Consider the following 21,883-nt stretch of genomic DNA (forward strand, 5'->3'; position numbering starts at 1 on the left):
ACCGCCTCGTAGTCCCAAATCATAAATAAATTCACAATATCTCATTTCCCTTATATCACCGCGGAAGACTTCACATTTAATTTTAAAGAAAATATTTTTTCCGAAATAGCATCCCGCGTTTTAGCCACCCTTATCACACCGCATGACTTCTATTAGTTCCCCTACTGGCCACGCGTATCAAGTCACCCTTATCTCACTGCATGCGTTTCAACATCCAGACCTTATATCACCGCATGCGTATCAATATCACAATATATCATAATTTACACCTCAAGTGCCCAAATATTTTAACGTGCCAAAATAAATCAACAACAACATTATTTCCATAATAAGGAGCTCACAACTCAATCACAATGAATACAAAATCTCACAAAATATTCGAAAGTGAATAACTCAACAAAAATAATATTTCACAAGTTTAACACCTTGCCTCAATACCAAATTTTTAATGTCAAATACTTCATATTAATAATAATTCAATTAAAAAATTCAACTTTCAAATAATGAGCACAGAATAAAAGAAACAAAGTTTCAACTAAACAGGTGAAGCAATTAGCAGGAAAATGTCAGGCAAATTTAAAATATAAAAATAGATCAATGATGATGAATGTAACCGGATAAAATAATTTAATTAATGTGTAACAAAGATCTACAAAATTTTAAACCAGAGTTTTTCATATTTAACCCGTGTACACACTCGTCACCTCGCCTACACGACTTTCAACACATCACAATTATCATATCAATACCAATCCTAAGGGGAATTGCCCACACACAAGGTTAGACAAGTCACTTACCTCGACTTGCATAATTCTTTACTCCGTTATGCCTTTGCCTCGCGAATTGGCCTCCGAAAGTCGCGTATCTAGTCACAATTAATTCGATCTAGTCAATACAAATTATTGAAATTAATTCCATATGAAAATACTAATTTTTCCAACAAAATCCGAAATTTAATCAAACATCGCCTGTGGGGCCCACATCTCGGAACCCGACAAAAGTTATAAAATATGAACGCTCATTCAACCACGAGTTCAACCATACCAAAATTTTTAAATTCCAACATCAACTCGACCCTCAAATCTTCAATCTAAACCAAGAGGGTTTTCTAAATCTTCCAACTTAAATCACCAATTAAATGTTAAAAACTACCATAGATTCGAGTACTTTAACCAAAATTGAGTTAAGAACACTTATCCCAATGTTTCCCTTGAAAAGTCTCCTGAAAATCGCCTCACCCGAGCTCTTAAAATCCACAAAATGGGTAAAAATGGCCAACCCTCGAATTATATGTTCTGTCCATGGCCTTTCGCACCTGCGAGTGAATTAGCCGCATCTGTGGTCTTGCAGGTGAGGCCCAAAATTTTGCACCTACGCTGCCAGGCCTCCTCGCCATTTTCGCTTCTGCGCTCTTGAGGTTGCAGGTGCGAAAAAATGCTCGCACCTGCGCACTCCGCCTCACCATCCCCTACTCACTTCTGCGCTTGCCAAAATCGCTTCTGCGGGCTCTCACCTGCGAGCCAATTTCCGCAGGTGCGATTGCATCAGTAGGCAGCAACAAGTTTCAATTGTTCTAAGTCCAAATTTGATCCGTTAATCATCCGAAACTCACCCAAGGCCCCCAGGACCTCAACCAAATACACCAACAAGTACTAAAACATCATACGAACTTAGTCGAAGCGTCAAATCACATCAAACAATGCTAAAAACACAAATCATACCTCAATTCAAGCCTAATGAAACTAAGAAATTCCAACTTCTACATTCGATGCAAAAACTTATCAAATCAAGTTTGATTGATGATGCGTGGCTATAATTCATGGTTTAGCACATTATTCGCCTTGAATTGTTATACGCTTTAATGATAAAGTACACCTTATTTGCGTGTAATATGGTCCATTTTATGTGTAGGTGAATTGGAGATGAAAGTAGAAGAAAAATGAGACCTATAAGTTGAAAGCGTGCACGGGAGAAGTGAATGAGAGAACCTGGCGATGCCAGGCTTGAAGCTGGCATTAGGCTGGCGACGCAAGGCAAAGGCCTAGCAGAACCAGGCGTTAGGCTGGCTACGCCAGGCCTGGGGCCAGGTCCAATCCGAATTTTGAAGACTTAATTCGTTTCCGGGTTTGACTAGGACTTGGCCTACACGTTTAATTCTTTTTCTACACATATAAATAGACCTAAAAACACCACTTGGAAGGACTTTTGCAACCAGAGGCAAGGATAGCTCATAGAACAACCGCCGAGAGTTAGAGTCAATAATTTCTACATCACTTTATCTTTATCTTGTACTTTAATTATGCAACATACTTTGGATATTGTTACTTTGATCATGAGTGGCTAAATTCATAGTCTAAGGTTTTGATGGAACCTATTGAAGGATGATTTTCTTGTTACATTAATATAAATTTGTCGTAGTATTTTCTCTATTTGTTAAACTATATTATTCTTGTGGTTGATTGAAGGGCCCTCAATTAGCTGTGCCTATTTAGTATGTATTACTCGGGAGAGAGTACATATTTAGGTAGTTATTGAACAATATCACTCCTAACATATATGAGGGATCAATACGAAGGGTTTAAAGGTGGGATTAGGGATAACAAAACCTTGGTGCGATCTGAGTGGGCCATACTTAATGCCAGCTAGCGTAATTCGGGAGAATATGTCTAGTAAATTGTGGTAATTACTCGGGAGAGAGTTACGACACTCAGAGCGCTCATGATCGGTAGAGAAGACTTAGGCGGATTTATAGAAAACGTAGCATAAAAGATTCCGACAATAGGGGAAATCACAACCTTAGATCTTTCCAATTCTTGTTTACAAACCATTCGTAGTTAGTTACGTTATTGCATTTTCATTACGTAATATTTAGTTAATAAAAATCCAAAGTGTTACTTAAATATTTCTGAAGATTGATTGTGTGAATTGTGCGAGTTTAGTAGCTGTGTTTGATAGGTTAATTTCCTGTGGGATTCGACTCCGAACTTATTAGTCAGAATATATTTGCAACGACCGCTAAGTCCTTTTTATAAGGCACAGTTGGGTATGATCAAATTTTGGCGCCGTTTCTGGGGAATTAACGGTGTTATTAATTGCAGCTAAAAGAAGTGCTAGAATTCTTAGTGCCCCAAGGGACGTTACCTGCAGATACACAAGCCAATCTAAAAGAACAGGGCCCGAAACAGCTTATGGCAGTGAGTCTAGGAAAAGGTAGAGACCTAGATCTGGAGCAAGAGATGGCTCGCAAAAGTCGGCCTACTGAAACACTTGTGCCAGTACCCATCGAGACAGATGACTCAACAGGGTTAACAGAGGTGACGGTACAACATGCGCCAGCTGAAACAAGCAAAGAAAAAGAAGTCGCGAAGGAAACTGAGTCAGAGCAAGAGAAGGCAGTGGAAATAGTGCCAGAGCAGGTTCAAAATCAAATCACAGGAAAGAAGCGGCCTCCGGCACCCTTCCCCCAGAGATTGGCCAAATATAAAAAAGATGAGCAATATAAGAAATTCTTAGAGATGTTGAAGCAAATTTAGGTGAACATTCCATTGATTGATGCCTTAAAGGAAATGCCTGGTTATGCAAAAATGATGAAGGACTTGATGTCTCGTAAGTTTGACTTTCAAGACTTGGCCACGGTTACATTGACTCAGACATGTAGTGTTGTTGTGACAAGACCCATAGCTGAGAAGTTATCTGATCTAGGGAGATTCACAATCCCATGCACAATAGGCAACTATGCGTTTGCTAATGCACTTTGTGATTTGGGGGCAAGCATAAACTTGATGCCCTTGGCTATCTACAAAAGGTTAGGCATTGGAAGAGCTAGAACCACGTCTATGTTATTACAGCTGGCCGATTTGACCGTGAAGAGGCCCTCTGGTATCTTTGATGATGTATTAGTACAGGTGGAGAAGTTTGTTTTCCCAGCAGATTTTGTCATTCTAGACTGCCGAGTTGACGAGGAGATTCCCATAATTTTGGGAAGGCCATTCTTAGCCACTGGGAGAGCCCTAATTGATTGTGAAACTGGGGAGCTAAAGATGAGACTGGACGATGAAGAGATAACGTTTAATGTGCAAAAATCTATGCGGCGACCCAGTGAGTTTTCTAACTGCTCTCTGATAGAAGCTGTGGATGTGATCTTGGAGGAGGAAGATGAGACTTGAACGCAAAAGACCCTCTAACAGCATGCCTCATGAACTTAGAAGAAATGGATTGTGAAAACTTGGCAGAGTGGGTTTTGGCCCTTGAAGGGCGAGGGTAATGGAAAAGAGAGCTCGAATTCGAGCCCTTACACTTAGAAGAAAGAAAAACACCTCCAGCTAAGCCATCAATTGAAGAGCCACCACAGTTGGAGCTAAAACTATTACCGTCTCACCTCAGGTATGCTTTCTTGGGACCTAAATCCACTTTACCTGTTATTATCTCATCCAGTTTGTTAGATGTGCAGGAAGAACAACTTTTGCAGGTGTTAATGGAATGCAAGACTGCAATTGGCTGGACCATTGTAGATATTAAGGGGATCAGCCCGACATTTTGTATGCATAAAATTCTACTGGAAGATGGGCATAAACCTTCCAGAGAACATCAAAGAAGGTTGAACCCGAACATGAAAGAAATGGTGAAGAAAGAAGTGATCAAGTGGTTAGATGCGGGAATCATCTTCCCAATCTCTAACAGTAACTGGGTCAGCCCAGTTCAGTGTGTGCCAAAGAAGGGTGGAATGACTGTAGTACCCAATGAGAATAATGAGTTGATCTCGACTTGTACAGTTACGGGTTGGCGAATTTGTATGGATTATAGAAAACTGAACACAGCCACCCGAAAATACCATTTTCCTTTACCATTCATTGACAAAATGTTGGATAGATTGGCAGGGAAGTCTCACTTATGCTTTTTGGATAGGTATTCGGGGTACAATCAGATTTCCATAGCCCTTGAGGATAGAGAGAAGACATCATTCACTTGTCTGTATGGCATCTTTGTCTTTCGGAGAATGCCGTTTGGCTTATGCAATGCACCGGCCACCTTTTAGAGGTGTATGTTAGCCTTTTTCACTGATATGGTTGAAGATATTATGGAAGTCTTTATGGATGATTTCTCTGTGGTGGGGGATTCGTTCGAAGACTGTCTTCACAATTTAAGAAGAGTGTTGAAAAGGTGTGTGGAGATAAATTTAGTGCTAAACTGGGAGAAGTGCCATTTTATGGTACAAGAAGGTATAGTGTTGGGGCATCGAGTGTCCAGTAAGGGTATTGAGGTTGACCATGCTAAGGTTGACATGATTGAGAAGTTGCCACCGCCCACTTCAGTCAAGGCAGTAAGAAGTTTCCTTGGGCACGCCAGGGTCTACAGGCGATTTATAAAGGACTTCTCTAAAATTGCTAACCCCTTATGTAAACTCCTTGAAAAGGATCATTCTTTTGTATTTTCTGATGACTGCAGGTTAGCATAGGAGCTGAAGAGGAGACTGGTGACTGCACCAATCATTGTTGCACCCAACTGGGAGCAACCATTTAAGCTCATGTGTGATGCAAGTGACTATGATATAGGAGCAGTCCTGGGGCAGCGGAAGGACAAACTGGTGCACCCAATTTACTATGCAAGCAGAACGCTAAGCGATGCACAACTTAATTATACCGTGACTGAGAAAGAGATGTTGGCTGTGGTGTTTGCATTCGACAAATTCAGGTCTTATTTGATTGGTTCAAAAGTGATTGTTTATACTGACCATGCAGCACTTAGGTACCTGATAGCAAAGAAGGAGTCAAAGCCACGCTTTATCCGTTGGGTTCTTTTGCTACAAGAATTTGAATTGGAGATCCGCGGTAGAAAAGGGGAAGAGAACCAAGTGGTAGACCACCTTTAAAGGTTGGAGGGAGCTGAAAAGAAAGTCGAGGTATAAGATATAACTGAGACATTCCCAGATGAACAATTGCTAGCAGTGATATTGGAGGAGGCGCCATGGTATGCAGACATTGCAAACTACCTGGCAAGCAGTATTGTCCCCTATGATCTTTCCTCTGTTCAAAAGAAAAAGTTCTTTCGTAATTGTCACATGTATTATTGGGATGAGCCTTACTTGTTCAGGAGTTGTGTTAATAACATGATCCGGATATGTATCCCCGAGATAGACCAATCTTCAGTTTTGCAGGCTTGTCATGCATCATCATAGGGTGGCCACTTCGGGGAGTAAGGACCGCTGCAAAAGTGCTGGAATCGGGCTTCTACTGGCCGACAGTATTCAAAGATGCAAACTTATGGGTGAAAGGTTATGACGAATGCCAACGAACTGGAATATTTCCAGCCGACATGAGATGCCTATGAACCCAATTCAAGAGGTAGAAGTATTTGACGTGTGGGGAATCAATTTCATGGGGCCCTTCGTCAGCTCATATGGGAACAAATACATACTCGTAGCTGTGGACTACGTGTCGAAATGGGTGGAGGCTGCAGCACTCCCGACAAATGATGCTAAGGGGGTAATTGGCTTTTTGAGAAAGAACATATTCACCCGATTTGGCACTCCAAGGGCAATAATCATTGACGGAGGCACTCACTTCTGTAATCGAGCCTTTGCAAAGTTGTTAGAAAAGTATGATGTATGCCACAAGGTCGCCACCCCATACCATCCACAAACGAGTGGGCAAGTGGAAGTTTCGAATAGAGAGATAAAGAGCGATTTAACAAAGACTGTGAATGCTACAAGAACAGATTGGGCGAGAAAACTAGATGATGTACTTTGGGCCTACCGTACCGCTTTCAAAACTCCGATTGGTATGTCGCCGTATAAATTGGTATTTGGGAAGGTATGTCACCTACCAGTGGAGTTGGAGTATAGAGATTTATGGGCACTGTGGCAGTTGAATCTCGATATAGAAGCTGCGGGCACAAGTAGAGTCACAGAGCTGCACGAGCTTGATGAATTTCGTTACCACGCTTTTGAGAGCACAAGATTATACAAGGAGAGAATGAAAATAATGCACGACAAAAATATTCTTGAGCGGAGTTTTAAACCCGGAGATAAGGTATTGTTATACAACTCAAGGTTGAGGTTATTTCTGGGTAAGTTAAAGTCACTATAGTCGGGACCATTTAGTGTGGTAGAGATTCACCCAACCGGAGCCATAAAGATTGCTGCATTAAATGACTCTCGCACGTTTAGAGTCAATGGGCACAGGTTAAAACATTATTTGGGCATGAAAGATGCAAAAGTAGTGTCGGTGACTCATTTTCTTGAGCCACCAAGGTTAAGCGAACCTTAAGTGCAATTATCTGCATCGTGCCGCGATGTTAAATCAGGTGCTTCATGGGAGGCAACCCATTGTAATGTTGTAATGTTGTATTCGTCGTGCTGCGACGTTAACTGAGGCACTCATTGGGAGGCAACCCAATTCGTAGTTGATTTTTAGTGTAGTTAGAATTTTTCTTTTCGTTTTTAGGTACTAACAAGTTTGCAGGTGATTTTGGGCGAGACGAGCAGAGCTTTAAGTGTCACATGAAGGACACCAGGTGCCATGACTCGCGCCGTGAGGGGTAAAGTCAGGAACACCTGGCGTTATGCCTGGCGTCGCCTGGTCTAAGGCCAAGTGCATTAGGCGCTATGCCTGGCGTCGCCTGGGCTAAGTCCAGGTCCACCAGGCTCTAAGCCCAGCGCCGCCTGGGATAAGGCTAGGTAAGTATTTTGCTTCAGCTTATTTTAATTTTTGTCCCTTATTTTTTTTAACCCCTCCCTTCTTGAACTCTAACTTAAACGCCCAAACTAATATAGAATAAAACCTTAACCTAAATCACTACACTCCTCATAAAACACTCACACACGTACACTGCCATTCATCCCCATCCCAATCCCATTGAAGTCAAGCAAGTTTTTTCCTCTTCTAATTATTGGAAACATCAATTCAAAGGCAAAGCCCACATCTTACAACATCTAAGGTATGATTTTTTATCTTTTTTCTTTCTCATTTTGAGTTGGATGAAGGTATGAGATTATCCACAAAAAATTGGGGTTATTCTTCATTGTAAAATTGTGTTTCTGTGTCCCAACCCCATGAACCCCATAGGAATGGTGTTGTTATTGTGTAAACAAGTGGTAGTAAGAAACTCCCGAGCCGATTTGGGAGGGTGAGGCAATCCCTCACCTTTACAAGCACTCTCATGGCACTAGTGCACATGATAAGTGTTTGTTATAATGCCTCAAAGGCATTCCTTGTCCCCATTGGAGCCCGAGTCTCTGAGATTAATAGACTAGTGTTGTGTAGTCGTGCACCACGTTAAAATCTTAAGTGTAGGGTGGCTCACGGGTAGCCCATGTGTTGTTGTTTGATTCTAATGTTAAGGAAATACGAGGTGAAGTCTGAGTAACCTCGGAATATTGGGCACACTACTCATTTGTCTTGTTTTGCCAGTTTGTGCATGCACTGAGGACAATGCATGATCTAAGTGTGGGGTGGGGACTTGTAGAAATTACTTATAGTTGTGTGTTTTGTTATTTTAGTAAGTGTCGTTTTCATTAGATAATTATTTTAGTTATTTGTTTTAAGAATTTAGTTTAGTGATTTGTTTTTGTTATTTGTTTAGTTATTAAAAAAAAAACTGGACTCTTCCCAATGATAGATCTCCTAGACAGTTTTCTTGAGAGAAGTAAGTCTAAAGAAAATACCAAAAAGATTTAGTTTTGTGTAGGTAGTGTAGTAATTCCCCCTTAGTTTTTCTTTGGGCCGCGGTTCTTTTCCAAGGATTTTTGATTGAACCAGGTATAGTTAATTTTAATTTTTAGGAGTAGGAACCACAAAGCTATGCATTTAATTGTAGCAATATCTCTTAGCTTTGTTATGCCTTGAGAATAGTTAGTACTATGGTCGTGACTCTTAGGCTCGATTTTTGACTCCAGCATAAATACCTTAAATCGTAGATTCTTAATTTTTCTTAACTGTTTTGACTGGAGTGTCGCGATGAACTAATCCTGAGTGAGTTATGTGCCATGTGTGTGTGAGCTTTATATGTATTCTGTGCATTGCATTTGATGTCTAGAACTTTTCATGTGTGTGTGCAAAACGAAATAGTAGTCTTGTTCAGTCTGAGAAGTGATATAGGCATTTCTTTGTTAAGCCAGATATATATAGTTTACCCACCTAAAAGTTATGTAACGTAGTTAACTCCTTTGAGCCTGTAATCCTGTTTCTTTGGCAACCACACTACAAGCCTTACCCAATTGTTGAATTAACCATCTATTTGAACATTTTCACCTCTAATGAGCACTTGAATTGTTATGAACTTTATAAAAGTTAAAGTGTGGGGTGGTTGGTTTGGTTTTTGAGCGGAACTAATGAAATAAGGAGAAAGGTGCACTCTTTTGAAAAAGTAAGAGCCGCTTGAATTGAAAAAGAAAGAAAGAAAGAAAAAAATAGTTGTATTGCTGTGAAAAATAATATTCTTTGATAAGTGACGACTCTTAATGTAATTGTGCTTAAAGAAGTATGGGGTAATATACATTGATGTGAAGATGAAGTTTTGGTTTGACATAAGTATGGGCTTGAATGTTAAAGTATATGTATTAAAGTGCTTAGGGAGGTGTAGTCACTCACATATCCAAATATATCCTACCCAACCCGCAACCTACATTACAACCAATCAAAGTCCTATTTGATCTTAGACTGAATAAGTTCGATTAATAGAGTATTACACTACGGGCAAGCCTATGGTGCATCATTTGTGGCATATGAACATTATTTCTGAGAGCGGGTGAATTTTGTCTATCTGGAGTTCCTATGTTCTTAAAATTCATTGTGTGTAGAACTAAGCTCTTTGATTGGGTGAGGGCACATGATTCATAAAGGAAAGGTAATGTTGTTGACTTCCATGTAGAGTAAGTAAGTGAATTGTGAATAAGGCATGATATTTGTGAGTCGAATCTTGAGGCGAGGATGTCACACCTTTGTGCTTAAACTATTTTAAAGATTCTTGGTATAATAAGTTATAGGGAATTGCTTAATAGGTTGTGTCTATGAGTGTAGTTTGATTGCTCGAGAACGAGCAATATTTAAGTGTGGAGTATTGATGTGTGGCTATAATTTATGATTTAGCACATTATTTGCCTTGTATTTTTATATGCTTTAATGATAAAGTACAACTTATTTGTGTGTAATAGGGTCCATTTTATGTGTAGGTGAATTGGAGATGAAAGTAGAAGAAAAAGGAGACCTACAAGTCGAAAGCGTGCGTGGGAGCAGTGAATGAGAGAACCTGGCGACGTCAGGCTTGAAGCTGGCATTAGGCTGGCATTGCAAGGCAAAGGCCAGGCTTGAAGCTGGCGTATGGCTGGCGACACAAGGCAAAGGCCAAGCAAAACCAGCCGTTAGGCTGGCGACGCCAGGCCTGGGGCCAGGTCCAATCCGAATTTTGAAAACTTAATTCGTTTTCGGGTTTGATTAGGACTTGGCCTACACGTTTAGGTATTTTCCTACACATATAAATAGACCTAAAAACATCACTTGGAAGGACTTTTACAACCGGAGGCAAGGATAGCTCATAGAACAACCGCCGAGAGTTAGAGTCAATAATTTCTACATCACTTTATCTTTATCTTGTACTTTAATTATGCAACATACTTTGGATATTGTTACTTTGATCATGAGTAGCTACATTCATAGTCTAAGGTTTTGATGGAACCTATTGAAGGATGATTTTTTTATTACGTTAATATAAATTTGCCGTAGTATTTTCTTTATTTGTTCAACTATATTATTTGTGTGGTTGATTGAAGGGCCCTCAATTAGCTGTGCCTATTTAGTATGTATTACTCGGGAGAGAGTGCATATTTAGGTAATTGTTGAACAACATCACTCCTAACGTATATGAGGGATCAATAAGAAGGGTTTAAAGGTGGGATTAGGGATAACAAAACCTTGGTGCGATCTGAGTGGGCCGTACTTAATATCAGCTAGCGTAATTCGGGAGAATATGTCTAGTAAATTATGGTAATTACTCGAGAGAGAGTTATGACACTCAGAGCGCTCATGAACGGTAGAGAAAACTTAGGCGAATTTATAGAAAATGTAGCGGAAAAGATTCCGACAATAGGGAAAATCACAACCTTAGATCTTTCCAATTCTTGTTTACAAACCGTTCGTAGTTAGTTACGTTATTGCATTTTCATTACGTAATATTTAGCTAATAAACATCCAAAGTGTTACTTAAATATTTCTGAAGATTGATTGCGTGAATTTGTGCGAGTCTAGTAGTTGTGTTTGATAGGTTAATTCCCTATGGGATTCGACTCCGGACTTATTAGTCAGAATATATTTGCAACGACCGCTAAGTCCTTTTTATAAGGCATAGTTGGGCTTGATCAATTGACCTCAAATTTTGCACACAAGTCATAAATGATATAACAGACCTATTCAAATTTTCAGAATCGGATTCCGACCCCGATATCAAAAAGTCAACTCCCTGATCAAACTTTCAAGCTTAAATTTCTATTTTAGCCATTTCAAGCTTAATTGAACTACATGCTTCCAAATAATTTTCCGGACACGCTTCTAAGTCCAAAATCACCATACGGAACTATTGGAATCATCAAAACTCTATTCCGAGGACTAAGTGTCTCAATTCATTTCAAAACCTCACCGGACTCCAACCAATTACTCCGACAAGTCACATAACAACTGTAAAGTACAATTTAAACAGTAAATGAGGAAACATGACTACAACTCTTAAAACGACTGGCCGGATCGTTACAATATGTGAAGTATAAATTTTATTTCTTGTATTGTCATCTCTCTTTTTCAATGTTGGGATATAAAGAAAATACGTACATAAATGACTCATTTAAGTTGTCAACCAACGATCAGCTGAACATCCCCACTTTCCAAATGACCAACAAGACACCTCAACTTGATATATATGTCTGCGTGTTTGCTAAGGAATTTTTGAACTCATTTTTTCAGACTGTTTTTTTATCTTTGAAAGAAAATCATTTTTTTTTCTTGGTCTCTTTTCCACCTTTACGGTCGACAATCACCTCCATTACCGACCACCATTCACGGCAGCCTTAACTGAGAACCAAGAAAATTATATTACTCCAGCTTCATCTACGCCACGCTACCGTTCTTCCATAATTCTCTTCCCCACCAGGTTTCCACCATATAAACAAGAATAGCCTTGTCACCCCATCTCCACCAAAAAGAACAAAACGTTCTCCACTCCCTCATCATCATCTCCATCAGATAAACGCCAGCAGCCCCGTCAACCACTACCGATAACAATACCTTCCTTCCAATAGAAACACATAAACAACTACCAATTACTTGAATCGGCCAAACAATAATTTGAAGGAAAATATTACACACAAAAAGGAAACAATAAATTAGAGAAAGAAAAGTGATACTACAAGTCCAAATTCATAATCTAGAAAATGACAGAGAAAAAGAGAGGATTAAAGATTCCAATAGAGTCGATTTTCAGACTTTTCCAGCGACGAGCTTTTCCTGCGAGAGGCCACAAGATGAGATTTTTCGGCGAGGTCCGTGGATGAGTGGTTTATTCGCTTGGCTATTCTACGCCTTTTCATATTTGTATGAGTTTTAAGAAAATGTTTTAGATTTAATTTCTGAATATGGATAGGATAGGTGTTGGGTGTAAGGTGGTCGGAGAACTGGGAAGGGTCTGACGGGAAAAACTTAGGTTTGTTTGGAGGGAGGATGGTTTTGGGAAAGGGAATGGGGGATGCAGATTCAGATGGGTTTGTTTGGGCAGAAGGTGGGTTTGGGTTTTTCTTTTTTCTTTTTCTTTTTTAGTTTATTGAATTCCTTTTTAAATTATTGTTTACCATTTTTAATTCAACATTCACGTGTTATTATCTTATTGGTTAATTTACCACGTAACCAACAATTGCATTTCACGCATGTGATCTATTGAACGAAGGTGTTCGATTGATCGTTGGTGACAATTTAAATGAGCCGTTTATATATTTCGCCTAAAGAAAAATATATCTCTAACATAAAATATTACCATGAAAATTGGGTAAAGTTTTTTGTATTTGGTTGCATATAAAAGTAAGCTCCCACTATGAACAACGGTCATAGAAGAATCAGAGACGGATTCAGAATTTAAAGATTGTAGGTGCCGCACAATTTTACGAACATAGACATATTGCTATTACATGATCAAAGTAAGGTTTTCATTTGATCAGTTGATCCAATTTGAATTTCTGTTCGAGTTATTCATCTTTACGAGTTATATAGACAAATCGATTAAGTAAAAAGAATTGCTATTTTAACAATTATAATAATCTAGAGCAAAGTATAAACTTTAAAGATATTATTATATCACAAAAAATTAGGAGAAAGTAGTTTGTATCAAAATTAATAACTATAACATTCTTGAGAAGATATGAGAAGACTTACCAATTTAATGACCCTAGAAGTTGAAACTAGTTTAAAACTAGCAAATGGTAAACAATACTAATACATTAGGTACATTTACACCAATACATACTGATTCTTTTCCTTTTGTTTTCTTTTTCTTAAATTAACCGAGCAACCAAAGTGATGTTAGGAAAAAGTTAGAAATAATAACACAAAATGCATATATGTACATAGTACATACAGGGAACTCGAAAAGGCAGAAGGTATGGGGAGAAAATAGATTTAATGTATGAGTTTAAATTTTGAAATTTTGGTTGTTATTTGATTAAAGAATTAATTTCTTTAGTTCAAAAAAATGAAAAAGATATTGTTATACTTAAAAAAGTAAAGAAAAACAAGAAAATATAAAGATGAAAATATATGAGGCTGAAAGTCTTAAATTTCCTTTTATTTTTTATTTTTTTTTTTCAATTAACTGAGCAACCAAAAGAAAGTTAGGATAAACTAAAATAGAAATAATAACAAAAAATGCAAATATGTACATAGTACATATATGGGACTTGAAAAGGCTGAAGGTATGGGGAGAAATTTTTTTTGTGTATGAGTTTGAAATTTGAAATTTTGATTGTTATTTGATTAAAGAACTAATTTCTTTAGTTCAAAAAAATGAAAAGGATACTGTTAGACTTAAAAGGTAAAGAAAAACAAGGAAATATAAAGATGAAAATTTTTGAGGCTGAAAAGTCTGAAATTGAAGCTCAGAAAATTTAAGTATCTAAGGATGAAAAGCCTTCACTTAACCAGCGGCACCAAGCACATGTTTACTAATCCGGGTGCCATCCACTAGTATATATCAAATTTCTTCAATATATACACAGAATATATAAGTTTCGGTCGAAGTTTACGGGTGACGTGACACCCCATATTTTCTTCTGCCCCTATTTTCACTCTTTATGATAACCAAATAAGAATAATTTTTGTAGAAATAAAAGTTGATAACAGTGCCAAAGCAATGACAAATGTAAGCGACAAAAAGTGGAAGTTAAAGTTAATAAAAAATACATTAGAATGGAAATCATTATTTTACTTTTGAAGGAAGGAAAATAATTTCATAATTCAAAGATAAGTTACCTTGACAGCATTCTCCAGGCAGCTCTCGATTTGCTTTTCCAGTCTTCGATTCGATTTACATTACAAAAAGATAAGAGCGGCGATAATTCAGTGTTTGTTTACATTTTCTCTTTTCTTTTTGCTTTAGTTGTTCTTACTTTATTTTACTCCTTTTTAGAAGAAAAATTTATGCGACATAATTTACTCAGTAAAGAGTTTATTAAGAAAATAAATATTTCAAATACTTATAACTTTAAATATATCATAATATTTATGTGAATTTAATTATTTTTAAATATAAAATATATTATTTTTTAAACTGCCTAATAATTTTTTTTATATCCACATATATTGAAAGGAAGATAGTACTAGTAGTATTTTATTAGACAATATACAAATTCAACATAGGAACATATATTCCACATTTATATATTTGAAAACTTATTTTATTCTTTCTTTCATTAAGGAGCCAAGAACTGGTCAGCAGACTCGGCGCATATGAGATTTTTGCGTCTTTTATAGTAGTAAAATATTTGATTATCGTTAGGGAGCAGACATATTTTGGGTCACTTTTGGAAGTGGAATAATCTGATAGCAACTTTGTTTGTACAGTTATTGGTGCAAGTTAGTTCTCTGCTTTAAAGGTCAAAGGGGAATATGATCTGAATTAAAGTGAGCTCTTTTGAAGGCTATTTTATCTTTGTACAGTAGTATATTTTCTGGGTTTGTGGATTTGGCTCTGACAAAGATGGGAGAATATTTATGACCCCTTTTGCCCATCTGGGTCATGCAAAAATTCGGTACAAAATTTACCATTTTGTCATTTTTGGGTGATTTAGGGAACTGGGGTTCAGTTCTTGGTTGATTATTAGGGGTCTCTAGATATTATAAGAGGATATGTTAGGAGACAGGTGACAAATTTTTGGGCCTATTTGTGGGGGTGGGGGTGGAGTTGGGGTTGGGTTGATGAAACCTGAGTTTGAGTTTAGGGATTTTGGAATATGGGATTAGATGGTGATGGTATAAAGGTGGAGTCTTGTGAATCAAAGGGGAAGAAGAAGAAGAAGGAGAAAGAAGAAAAAGAGGGTGTAGAGGATACTGGTTGCTGGATTAAGTTGAGGTTTATTGGTAGCTGTATTTCCTCAAAATCTAAAGTTGACAGTTCCATCAGTAGCATCAGCACTATCTGTGGTAATTATTTCATTCACTCTGAAGCAGCTGCATGGCTAGTTTTGAATTATGATTTGAATTTATGCACTCCATTTTCCGAATTCCTTGAATATTGTTTCCTGTTTAACCCATAGAAAATCTGTTGTTAGTATAGTTGTGCAAGTACTTGGTGCATTCCTCGTGGTTGAAGTGCACTTGCTGTTAGAGTAGTAGATTTTGGTGTTTCTGTGAAGTGCTGGTTTGAGTAGCTTTTTTCCTCGCTTTGTCGTTTCTTTTGTTTGTTTCTTTATTTGTTTTGTTATTCTCCTTTTTGTGTGTTTAGAAGGTTAAGTTGAGCATTGAACATAGAATTCACCTATTATAAAAAAGGGTAGCCCAGTGCAATAAGCTGCCGCTATGCGCGGGGTCCGGGGAAGAGCCGGACCATAACGGTCTATTGTACGCAACCTTACCCTGCATTTTTGCAAGAGGCTGTTACCAGGGCTCGAACCCGTGACCTCCTGATCCCCTTCAAAGTTGTTCCCATGGTAGCAACTTTTATCAGTTACGCCAAGACTCCCCTTCAATTCACCTATTATAACTGAAAGAGTAACTACATGACCCTTAAAGAATTTCGTGGAATACTGCGAGGTACTAATTAGTTGGTGAATTAAACAACTTCCAACTGAATTTTGGTTTCATCAACACCCCGTCCTTATCTTCCTTCTACATTCTTCTTGTTTTCTTTTTCTACTTGTAAATTCACTGGGAGTGTCAAAATCTTGTGGTAGCAAATAGTAGTTCGCAAATCAGGACGCCTTCATGATTGCAATAAAATTGATATCTTCTTAGTTTTCTGATGCCTTGTTCGATAATTAGTTTCCATTGACAACTTCTAGTTGGACATTAACAGTTCATGTTTTTTTCAATTATTAATGGCTGCGACTTATGCAGAGACCAAGTAAAGAATTGGTAAATCAACATGATAGTGAAAAACAATATCTCGACCTGATGAAAACAGAATAATAAGTAACTTTAAGACTTTGTTGAATGTTGATAAAGATGTGCTGGATTACCCGTACACACGCTTATTTGTGTTATACCATATTGGCCTGCCATAAACATTTTGATTCACTGCCTCGGAGTTGTTTAAGCCCTTTATTATATACAAAAATGACGGGGCTTCAAAGAACCATTCATGATTAATATTAAATGATCTCTTTCCCTATATGATGGTTAATGCCAACGTTGCTAACTTCTTACACTCATTATTAGCAGAAAATAAATCCAAAAATGATACAAGCAAAGACCAGCCCATTGCTCAGGTTATCTCATCAACGACCACAAGTAATGCGGAAAGTAACTCTTCTACCTCTAAACTTGAAGAGGAACTTAGAGTTTCTTCTCGGCTTCGGAAGTTCACATTTAATGATTTGAAGTTGGCCACGAGAAACTTCAGACCAGAATCCCTTCTTGGTGAAGGGGGTTTTGGCTGTGTCTTCAAGGGGTGGATTGAAGAGAATGGGACAGCACCTGTCAAACCCGGGACAGGGCTTACTGTTGCTGTGAAAACTCTAAATCATGATGGGCTTCAGGGTCATAAAGAATGGCTGGTCAGCTTCTCTATTGATTTGATTTCTAAAATTTTTTCATAAATTTCCTTGTCCTTTTTGTTTTTTGTTGATTTTTGTTTTAGTTTTATATTGTTAAATTCTAATTTGGCAGGCCGAAGTAAATTATCTTAGCGATCTCATTCATCAAAATTTAGTTAACCTAATTGGCTACTGTATTGAAGATGATCAGAGGCTATTAGTTTATGAATTTATGCCACGAGGAAGCTTGGAAAATCATCTTTTCAGGAGTACGTAATTGACCCTTCTCTAATATGCTTTACAAAATTATTTCTTTAATATATTCGATAATGTTACTAAAGATCTGTTGTGAAAATCGTCTTTCATTTATCACATTGAGATATTCTTGTGATACATTCTTGGTTAAGTTAAAATACAAATGTTAATTCCATGCATATAACTGGTCTCCTTGTCAACATTACTCGCTTTAGTCAAGTGGTAATGTTATTACTTGGATGAGTAAGAGATACGTGGCTTCTCAAACTTTTTGGGAATATAACTTGAGTTCTATTGGTGATGTTCAACTTTCTATGATGATAATATATGACTAAGTGATGTCTCATTTTAAAATAAAACTTATTTTCTATGGTAGAATGCAATTCACGAGCATGAAAATTTGAATGTCAAAAAGGGTAACATGGGGCTGTCTTTATATTTAAAACAAAAGCTAACATGGGCCTGTAGGATATAGAATCTCTCTCATGGAATTGTATTTCCTATTTTCTAATGTTTGGTTACCTGAATAATCGTGGAAACAATCTTTTATGGGGAAATGCATTTCGCACTACTGGGGTAAAAACAACTTATGTCTTTAAGGCCACCAATTTGCGCTCTACTGCTTATCAAAAATATTTCCAGCTCTACAACCAAAATAATAGTTGTCTGATTGTCATATAACCACTTTAAGCACCTGTCAAGTGTCAATACCCACTGTCGTGATCCACTACAGCTATAACTCCTACTAATGCCTACAAAATTCACTACTGTGTGAATCTAATCAAAAAACCCGAAATGGCTAAGGAAACAAGCTCTTAACAAGTTTTGTTGTAACATATCTGCTGAGGATTTTTCCTGACTAAATAATTTTGTACCAACTTCCTGTCAAACAGTCACTATGCCTTATTTATTAGCTGCTAATCTCCTGCTTCCGGGCAGGATTGAGAGCAGCTTCTTCATAGTTACATTCTCTTGATTAGCGAAATATCTTTAGTATTTACTAATTCAAGCTAGCACGATCATCCACTTGGAGATTCTATCATGTCCTCGACGTCACTGAGTTAGGCTCATGGATTAATTTAAAGTGATGGTGTTTGTCATCTCCATTTTCTTCAGAAAAGAAACTTTCAATCATTTGTACGGTGCATTGAGGTAACTATGGTGCTCTAGTGAACAAGTGGAATTGTTGCCATATACCATTCTTGGTTCCCTTAGCTCGAAGTTCCAGCCTTCTTTTTTTTTTCTGCTAAATGACTCGAAACACCAACTTTAAGCTTGAACTTTGGCTCAACTGAGCCTACAAGTTCTGACTTGAGTTCTTGCTTGGAGATTGTAATACTTGTCTCAAGCTTGATCTTAGCCAGCACGATTCTTTGCCACGCTCAATGCTTGCTGCACTAGGACTTTCATTTCCAGTTAACCAAAACAAATGATATTCTTTGACTTTAGGTTTTATATGAGGGGGGAATAGTCAATTTAAGCATCCCAATTAGAAGCACATCAAAAATATTTTTTTAAAAAAAGATTATAGAGATAATAGGATTGAGTAACCTTATTTTTGGATCGAGTTAGCCTAGAACTCTTAAAAACCTACTCGAGAAGCCTTGTGCCCCACTAAATGCGGCATCTATTCTTGGCGTCATTTTCTCTTAGAAACTTGTTGGTATTTGTTCAATGGAAATTGGTCAATTAACTTGCTAGCTTCCATTGCACTGCTATTGCTAAAAGTCCTTGATCGTTGATTGGCAATAGTAAGCTATATACCTTTCAAGCATTTCCTAAATTCTCTATGCTTCAGCAGTTGGTAATGGTCAATTTAACTGAGTTGGCTGGAAGAAAGGGAAATTAGGGGAGGTTGCCTTTCATGGGAAAGAAAAAAATGATTTCATACAAAAAAATAACCTTGAAGGGGAGCCTTGGGGCAGCGGTAAAGTTTTCTTTCTTTGATAGGGTTTGAGCCGTGGAATCAACCATTGATACTTCAGGATAGGCTGCAAATATCACTCCTTGGGGTGCGGCCTTTCCCAGGACCTTGCGTGAATGCGGGATACTTCATGCAGCGTGCTGCCCTACAAAAAAAATAACCTTACACTGGTTTCTATGTTGATGATGCTTTTTGGTATAACCAAAAGATGATGGCTTTTATTTTTTCACTTTTCCTCTTATTCAGAATTGAAGCCTGACTTTTTTATAAGTGATGGTGCATTTAGACTTGTGAATTGCTAGAGCAAATGGTATGTTCTTATGAGTACTATTGAAGTAAAACTTCTTGTGTTCTATTGTGTACTTAGTGCTGATGATGTATTTATCTTCAGGGTCCCTGCCCCTTCCATGGTCTATCCGCATGAAGATAGCTCTTGGTGCGGCAAAAGGTCTTGCTTTTCTTCACGAGGAAGCAGAAAGACCAGTGATATACCGTGATTTCAAAACATCCAACATTCTGCTGGATGCGGTATGTTCAAACACATTGTTAAATTGGTCTTTCCAGTCATCATCGTTGTTCTAATTACATGTTTTATCAGGATTACAATGCCAAACTTTCTGATTTTGGACTTGCCAAAGATGGTCCAGAGGGTGACAAAACTCATGTTTCTACGCGTGTCATGGGGACATATGGTTATGCAGCCCCGGAGTATGTGATGACAGGTAAGACTGAGCCTTGGTAGTTCTCTTTTCTTACAATGTTAATGCACATTTGACTCGAATGGCCAAGTCAACGTCATCAAATGCTGCTAATGCTTTTTATACTGGTCACCTTTCCACAACCAAAAAAAGAAAAAAACACTTTTTATACTGGCCGCCTTTCCCCGAAAAAATAAGACTTTTTTTGCTGGTCCAAAACATGTACCCGAGTTGAAGAATCTTGTAAATTTTTTACATCTTTGGCTAAAACTTGCATTAGCTGGCTGATTGGTTCCTTACTACTGATTGAAGTGTGTGCACTTCTCTTGTTGCAGGACATCTGACATCAAAGAGTGACGTGTACAGTTTTGGTGTAGTTCTGCTTGAAATGATAACAGGTAGGAGATCAATGGACAAGAACCGGCCCAACGGCGAACACAACCTTGTTGAATGGGCGCGGCCACAACTGGGTGAAAGGAGGAGATTTTACCGCTTGATAGATCCTAGACTTGAAGGTCATTTTTCTATTAAAGGCGCCCAAAAAGCTGCACAGTTGGCTGCTCGGTGCCTTAGCCGGGATCCCAAAGTCAGACCTATGATGAGTGAAGTGGTTGAAGCCTTAAAGCCATTACCAAGTCTCAAGGACATGGCAAGTTCATCTTACTATTTTCAGACCATGCAAGCGGACCGAGTTGGGTTCAGCCCAAATACCAAAGATGGCCTTAGAACACAGAGATCATTCTCAAGGAATGGACAACTGCCTCCAAGAAGTCTCTCAATTCCAAATGGTTCTCATGCTTCTCCACATCATTATCAGTTTCCTCAGAATTCACCAAAACCAAAACCAGATGGCAAATCATAGAACTGGATTGTTGGCTCCCTTACTAGCAGAGGAAGAACAGTAAATTGTTTAATCATGTTTTGATCTTTCAAAATGCATTAACTCCTAACAGAGGTCAAGTCCATGGAGTAAATATTTGTCTTTGTCGATAAATTGGGTTCTCTCTCTCCCTTTCTCTTCCCAGATCGATTGATGGTTGCAATGGGGTAGTTCCCTAAAATTTATGGGAAGGTATACCTCGTCCGCAGCCAGAAAATGGTTGGAGTGAGCAGGAGGAAGCACTAATCGCCCTACATCAGAAACTAAGGAGAAATAAAATGTGACTCATCCTATTAGTCAAGCATAGCTAGCACTACCATGACGCTCTGCTGCGCCTACACTGACGTGACTTGCAAACAATGCTGGTGCTATAAAGCCATATAGGCAATGCTTGGGACCACCTCCCTTCGTTTTAGAGTCTTAGGCGCAACTCTTCTAGTCAGAGGAGAGTCCAGTGCATTCCTATCCTATTGTTGCTTCTATCACGATAGGGAATCGTGTGATTCTTTCTATTCCTGTACTTTCTCGTTCTTATGTTGTTGTATTCCCTAGATTATGCAGTTATCTTCTCTGACCCGACAATAGTCAAGGGAAAATACTTGAGCTTTTTCGCCTTTGTTCATTGCTCTTTTATTTTTCAATTATTTCTTCGATTAACAAAACGAAAGAGAATAAATCAGATTCTCTTAGCTCATTAAGAAGGATCTCGTAATTTCATTATCCATGACTGTTCCCCTGCGGATCATGGCCTTACCACTCAATCCCTGATGGCCGGCGGGGGATTCGACATTGACGCTAGAGGCTCTACCCCCACCCACCAGCCCTTTATGGCGTTAGCTGGCCTACAAAAGCATATCTTTGTGCTTAGATAATTTAATTCCAGCGGTTTGACACTGGAAATAAAAAAA

General features: G+C 38.2%; 1 protein-coding gene across 2 annotated transcripts; it reads left to right on the plus strand.

Annotated features, from left to right (window-relative positions):
* Nucleotides 1-14,670: 14,670 nt before the first annotated feature.
* LOC107821314 (serine/threonine-protein kinase PBL34) lies at nt 14,671-21,083 on the plus strand. 2 transcript variants are annotated; one of them, XM_016647752.2, is made up of 6 exons: nt 14,671-15,668; nt 16,902-17,239; nt 17,352-17,487; nt 19,789-19,925; nt 19,996-20,119; nt 20,431-21,083. In XM_016647752.2, exons 1-6 carry the CDS (start codon nt 15,479-15,481, stop codon nt 20,955-20,957), a joined length of 1,452 nt encoding a protein of 483 aa, XP_016503238.1. In that variant the 5' UTR covers nt 14,671-15,478; the 3' UTR covers nt 20,958-21,083. The 2 variants fall into 2 exon arrangements, with proteins under 2 accessions (XP_016503238.1, XP_016503239.1); XM_016647753.2 differs by having other exon boundaries at nt 14,933-15,668; nt 16,905-17,239.
* Nucleotides 21,084-21,883: the final 800 nt, after the last annotated feature.

The sequence above is a fragment of the Nicotiana tabacum genome, chromosome 12 (genome assembly GCF_000715075.1).
Source record: "Nicotiana tabacum cultivar K326 chromosome 12, ASM71507v2, whole genome shotgun sequence".
In the NCBI taxonomy this organism is placed as follows: domain Eukaryota; kingdom Viridiplantae; phylum Streptophyta; class Magnoliopsida; order Solanales; family Solanaceae; genus Nicotiana; species Nicotiana tabacum.

What these genes read in the sequence shown, in the direction of transcription:
- LOC107821314 (XM_016647752.2), top strand. Translation starts at nt 15,479, where the DNA reads ATGGGATTAGATGGTGATGGTATAAAGGTGGAGTCTTGTGAATCAAAG. An exon ending in GGAAAATCATCTTTTCAGGA is followed by an intron (nt 17,488 to 19,788) that starts GTACGTAATTGA and finishes ATTTATCTTCAG; the next exon opens with GGTCCCTGCCCCTTCCATGG. An exon ending in CCCGGAGTATGTGATGACAG is followed by an intron (nt 20,120 to 20,430) that starts GTAAGACTGAGC and finishes CTCTTGTTGCAG; the next exon opens with GACATCTGACATCAAAGAGT.